The following is a 6,302-nucleotide window of genomic DNA, read 5'->3' as shown; positions in this document are numbered from 1 at the left end:
TTCTCGTATCTCAAATTCTCAATCTTTAGGATTAATGTTGCTGCTAGATGGATATAGACTATTTCTACGGTTGGCCTCTATGAAGTTAAAAGTAATATTCTTGGGCTTGTTCAAGATTCAAATGAAACTCCGGTCATTAATTTTGCGTTGAATATTTTTGTTCAGTCTGGATAGATTGGTGGTAACTGTGAAGACATGTTTTGTTTTCCATGTTGTTGGTGAGTGACTTGATTTAAAGCGGTGTTTATCCCGTAAAATGGTGATCAGTTTTTTTTATATTTTTAATGTTTCTGGAGTTCTTAAGACTATCGAGTCATGTTTTGTCTAAATGATGATGGTAACTGTTATTTTTTATGGGGTGGAGTTCAATTCTTTATTCAGATGTTGTGTCGTTTGATATTGATGGTGGTATGAAGTGTTTGTTTGCTGGGCTCTCTTGATTGTTAGGCTCTTGTTGTTTTGTTGTCTTTCTGACTTTGACTTTCTTTATTGTTGTGGTTTTTGGTTGTTTGTACTCTTTTCTCTCGTTAAGGTTGAAGGAGCTTTATTGGTTAGTTTTGTTAAAGGGCATGTGTCAATTCCTAGAGTAGTTGTGGTGTTCTGCGTTGTTGAGCGAAGTTTGAATGTCGAGGTAAGTACTCGTAATCAATAATTCAGGCTGATAGGAATTTCACTAATGGCAAGTTAGAGTTTCTTGGTTGGTAGAGTGTGATCGTGGCTGTGGTGAATTCATTCTTGTAAGTCTTAATGAGTTACAGAGGTTTGTTTGCTGGTATTGTGGGTCTTTGGAGTCTGTTTGTTTGTTTTTTTTTTAGGGTTTTTTTTTTGGATGGTAGTTGTTGTTGGGGAGGCTTCATCTCAAATTGTTTTATTGTCTCATTGGATGGTTTTGTAATTTGTAAGTTTTGTTTGGTCAAATTTTATGTATTTTTTCCTCTATTTAGGATTAGCGAGGTTTTTAAAGAGCTATACAATTTGATCCAATTTGGTCCGTTCCTTAATAAATTTTCTATTGTTGAGCGAAAAAATTAATATTGAGTGTGGGAATAGATTTGAGAATGTACCCGCGTAAGCAAGTGTAGATTTAAAAAATTTATTCATCGTAAGTGGTGAATAAGTAGTGGATACGAAAATATTAAATGTGTATGAGGATGAGAAAAGAGGTATCTATACCCGTCTCGTTCGTTTATCATCCCTAATCATCATTGTAAAAAATACTTTTTTTAGCACAACAAAGATATTTTTATTAATATTTGTAAAAGTTAGTTAAAAACCAAAAGATTACCCATCGACGTTTTAATGAAACTACAACATAAAAATTGATATCGAAATACTTTTTGGAAAGAAGACAAACTCAATAATGAACCACCATAGATCATTGCATACTATCCTAAAAACAAAAATACTATAGGTTATTAATGCAATTAGTCTTAATATAAAATAAAACATTTAAATCGTAAAATATAATTTTTATATGTAATATTATTAAAATTACTTATATATTTTACATATTATTCATATTGCGTTTTTAGTATAACTTTTCTTCTACAGTTATTTTTAAATAATTATTTTATAAAATATTATTTTTATTTTATTCTAGCCGGTCTAACATTATATGAACCTACAAGGGTCATTTGAAACAAATGAATAATAGCTGAATTGTATATGTGAACAAAATTTGTTGTACAACAATAAAAAATTTACTTAAAATTAATATATGCATTTGATACTATAGTGTTTTAACTATATATCATTTACTAAAATTATTATAATTATTGCATTTTATTAAAATTATTATAATTATTGCATTTGCTATATGTTTTAACAAAATTTGTTGTACACCAATAAAAATTTTACCTAAAATTAATATATGCATTTGATACTATAGTGTTTAAACTATATATCATTTACTAAAATTATTATAATTATTGCCATTATAAATTATCAATTAAAAATTAAAGATAAATGCACAAATTAAATGACCTTGGTGGTAAAAAAATTATTGTTATTCTTTGAGGTTTCGGGTTCGAACATCATAAATGTTAGGGGTATGAGCGTTCAATGTCAAATAGTTAAAAATAATATTTGAACAGATATTAACTTGTACTTATCCTAAATTAACAAAAAATAATATTAAAGAGAAATAATTATTATAATTATAACTCCTTTAAAAGTAAATGTATAATTTAGTTTAAAAACATCGGCGTTTGCGAATGAAATAAATTAAATTGGGAGGGTCGTCCTCGCCTCTACACTACCCGATTTGGATTAGTTAATCAATAGATCAGATATCAGTGATTAATTAAAAAAATAGTTTAAAAACATAAGTTATCCGATAAACTTGAAGATGTAGTTTATCCTTCATCTTCCAAAATTTCCTTGATCTATTCATAGATGTTTCGGTATCATTCCCGATAATCAATTCTCGCCTTTTATTCAAGATACGTGTCATATGGACCATTATGAAGTTTTCAGAGTTCGTTAAGCTTAACATTATACTGGCCCCAACCACTCTCTCTCGCATTGGTTTTCCTAAACAGAAAGAGTTATCTACTGAAAATATGTACCAAATATGAATCCATGAAGGCTGAAGAAAGCAATTTTCTTTCAAATATTTTACTTTCTTCTTTGCCAAATAGTATTAATGTCGATGTTTAATATTTGCATTTGTGAATTTTAAATCCATCTTATAATCAAATGTGCGTGTCAATTGCAACTTACAAGAAAAAAATTCATCATTATCATGATAATAATAATAATAATGCCATTCCCAAAAGATGGTGGAGAAAACAATGGCATCTGTAATGGAATTGCCATGCATGGTTATGTAATCAATTGCAAAAATCCACACCTACTGTCGTCATACACATTTGTTACTAGTGAATCTCCACATCAACCACTATAAATTACTACAACAATTTGCAGCCTAGGGCATCGGCCGTCTCTTTTATTTTTCTTTCCTTGGGAAAGCCGGCAAAGGGTAGCCATCATCGATCAACAGCCGAACCAGAAAAAGAGCCGCGTGTGGTCCGGCTGACGTTTAAGTCTCTGACGAATCTGACATGGCACTACACGTAGGACCTACATGTCGGGTTCCTTTATTACCAAAACTACGTGTCATGGGGCTCACGTGTCCCCTTCCCATGCTACACCTAGGGGACACTAGAAACGTTTTTGTAAAACACACAATTCCATTGACTTCCCTCCAAGACACAAACTATATTCCTTCGGCTCTACAAGTTACCGACGTGGCACATAGCATTGGATCAATAATTTTATTATTAGGGACATTAATATGATTTTATGTTTGAACATAATTTCATAAATTTTTTAGAAGATTAGTTTAAAATATTAGAGACTAAAAAATGTAAAAGTATATTTAAAGTAGATGATAGTTTAAAATTTTAAAAGAATGACTATTTATATGTTTTGGGTGTATCTTTACTTATGAGAATGAATACTTCTTTATCTTAAAATTTAAATTTTATTCGATTAATTATTTATTTTGTTGTTAATATGATAATATCTATCCTAAAATTTTATTTAATCCAAACCATTCAAAAAGAATATATTATTAATATATGAGTATAACCTAAAAAATATTTTTGTATGTGCCATTCATAACACACAAATGCTCGCCTCCTCTATATAAGCGACCCTTACCTCCCCCAGCTTCCCTCATACCTTCGTCCTGAGTTGGCAATATTCGAATCCATTTGCTTTGTTAATTGCTTATATTTCATCCTTAATGGCTGTTGATTCAACTCTCCCCTCTGCAGTTGGCGCCACCGGTAGCGAGAAAGATGCCAAACCTCTTCTTTTCATCGAAGAGATGACGAAGAATGTTGATTCGGATCAAGAGAGGGTTTTAGGTGAGATCTTAACTCGAAATGGAGAGACTGAGTACCTCAAACGGTTCAACCTCAATGGAGCTACGGATCGGGAAACATTCAAGTCCAAAATCCCAGTTGTCATTTACGAGGATCTTCAGCCTGAGATCCAACGTATCGCCAATGGTGACAAGTCCCCCATCTTATCTTCTCACCCCATTTCCGAGTTTCTTACCAGGTACTAGTTTTAGCATTTAACAATGGGATTTTATATCATTTTGTACTCGTTTATGAAGTAGTTTTGGGGGTTTAATTTGCAGTTCTGGGACTTCTGCTGGAGAAAGGAAGCTGATGCCGACGATTCATGAAGAGTTGGATCGTCGTCAACTCTTGTACAGCCTTCTCATGCCTGTAATGAACCTGTGAGTATTTTTGCAGTTCAGCTGGAATTTTATATTGTTTGTTGAATACAAAAGGTTGATAATTATGTGTTTTGATTATGATAGTTACGTGCCGGGATTGGACAAAGGGAAGGGACTTTATTTCTTGTTTATAAAAGCTGAAACAAAGACCCCAGGAGGGCTATTGGCACGCCCCGTTCTTACCAGCTACTACAAAAGTGAACACTTCAAGAACAGACCTTATGATCCCTTCAATGTGTACACCAGCCCCAACGAGACCATTCTTTGCCCCGACTCGATCCAGAGCATGTACGCCCAGATGCTGTGCGGCTTGATCATGAGGGAAGAGGTCCTTCGTGTCGGTGCTGTCTTCGCTTCCGGCCTACTCAAGGCGATTCGTTTCCTTCAAGTCAACTGGAAACAATTTGCTCATGACATCGAAACTGGGACTTTAAACCCTAAAGTCACGGATCCTTCGGTTCGAGAATGCATGAACAAAATCTTGAAACCTAACCCTGAACTTGCTGCGTTCGTTACCAAGGAATGCTCGGAGGAGAATTGGGAGCGGATCATCACCAGGGTTTGGCCCAACACCAAGTACCTCGACGTGATCGTAACCGGAGCCATGGCTCAATATATTCCTACCCTCGAATATTACAGTGGTGGTTTGCCCATGGCTTGCACCATGTACGCTTCGTCCGAGTGTTATTTCGGTCTTAATCTCAAGCCAATGTGTAAACCATCCGAGGTTTCATACACCATCATGCCAAACATGGCTTACTTCGAGTTCTTGCCTCATGAATCATCCGCTCCAGAGCTGTCTCGCGACTCACCGCCGCGCCTCGTTGATCTTGCTGTTTTACAAGTCGGCAAAGAATACGAACTCATCGTCACTACCTACGCCGGGTTGTGCCGTTACAGGGTCGGCGATATCCTCAAAGTCACCGGTTTTCACAACGCCGCTCCGCAATTCCGTTTCATTAGGAGAAAGAACGTATTGTTGAGCATTGATTTCGACAAAACCGACGAGTCCGAGTTGCAACAGGCCATAGAAAACGCTTTGGTTTTGCTCAAGGAATTCAACACCAGCGTGGTTGAATACACGAGCTACGCGGAAACCAAACATATACCCGGCCACTACGTCATTTACTGGGAACTGTTGGTCAAAGACGCTGCTAATGCCCCGACCGACCAATTTTTGAGCCAGTGCTGCTTCGAAATGGAGGAATCATTGAACGTAGTCTACCGTCAATGCCGAGTTGCAGACTCAATCGGTCCACTGGAGATAAGGGTGGTGAAAAACGGCACGTTTGAGGAGTTAATGGACTACGCAATTTCCAGGGGAGCTTCCATTAATCAATACAAAGTTCCAAGATGTGTCAGCTTCACACCCATCATGGAACTTCTCGACTCAAGGGTGGTTTCAAAGCATTTCAGTCCAGCTTTACCACACTGGAAACCTGAACGGCGTCGTTGAGCGCACTTGGCATGATGCCATCAACGCTTTAATTAGTCTTGGAGAAAAAAAGAATAAAAGTTGAAGAAATAATCAGCCTTGCTACCAAAAAAAAAAAACAGCAGCATCTTTTCAACAAAAGGCAAAAAAAAAAAATCAGATAGACAAGAAACAGTGGTCTCCTAATGTTGTAAAATTTTTAATTTATTTATGTTTTAAAAGTGTCTTTTTCTTCTTCTTCTCTTTTTCAATATGTTCGTGTAATAAAGATACGTTCATATGCAAATGTATTTGGGTTTTCTTGTCAACTGCATCTGCATCTCTCTGTCACTGTCTGGTCCCTTCCCTTGCAATCGTTTCTTAGATCTGTCTTTTCTTCCTTATCATAACGATGATCAAGAAGCACAGACATTAAAGACAAGTAGATCATGAACGTCAAATTACTGTATTTTTTCCTTTTTGAAAACACATCAAGTTACTGTGATAATATCTAATAAGGGATGAATTGAAGGAGAGTTGGGGACAGTAATTTTTTCCACACAGAAACCAGTTTAAATTTTTATATATTTTAAGTTATCTTTATAGTTTTTTATTTATAATTTTTTTTTAAATTTT

At 35.3% G+C, this 6,302-nt stretch overlaps 1 protein-coding gene across 1 annotated transcript; it reads left to right on the top strand.

Annotated features, from left to right (window-relative positions):
- The first annotated feature begins 3,710 nt into the window (after window positions 1–3,710).
- LOC120173679 (probable indole-3-acetic acid-amido synthetase GH3.1) lies at window positions 3,711–5,856 on the top strand. Its single transcript, XM_039180793.1, has 3 exons — window positions 3,711–4,068; window positions 4,151–4,252; window positions 4,337–5,856. The coding sequence occupies exons 1-3, from the start codon at window positions 3,749–3,751 to the stop codon at window positions 5,706–5,708; spliced, it is 1,794 nt and encodes a 597-aa protein (XP_039036724.1). The 5' UTR covers window positions 3,711–3,748; the 3' UTR covers window positions 5,709–5,856.
- Window positions 5,857–6,302: the final 446 nt, after the last annotated feature.

This window comes from Hibiscus syriacus, unplaced genomic scaffold, assembly GCF_006381635.1.
Source record: "Hibiscus syriacus cultivar Baekdansim isolate YM2019G1 unplaced genomic scaffold, ASM638163v2 tig00000329_pilon, whole genome shotgun sequence".
NCBI classification, from domain to species: domain Eukaryota; kingdom Viridiplantae; phylum Streptophyta; class Magnoliopsida; order Malvales; family Malvaceae; genus Hibiscus; species Hibiscus syriacus.
Note: the sequence above shows the minus strand (reverse complement) of the source record. Positions and strands in the feature narration are given on the sequence as shown.

Excerpts from the sequence above, each read along its gene's own strand:
- LOC120173679 (XM_039180793.1), top strand. The coding sequence starts at position 3,749 with ATGGCTGTTGATTCAACTCTCCCCTCTGCAGTTGGCGCCACCGGTAGC. Across the intron at positions 4,069-4,150 it reads ATTTCCGAGTTTCTTACCAG|TTCTGGGACTTCTGCTGGAG; the intron begins GTACTAGTTTTA and ends TTTAATTTGCAG. Across the intron at positions 4,253-4,336 it reads CTCATGCCTGTAATGAACCT|TTACGTGCCGGGATTGGACA; the intron begins GTGAGTATTTTT and ends TGATTATGATAG.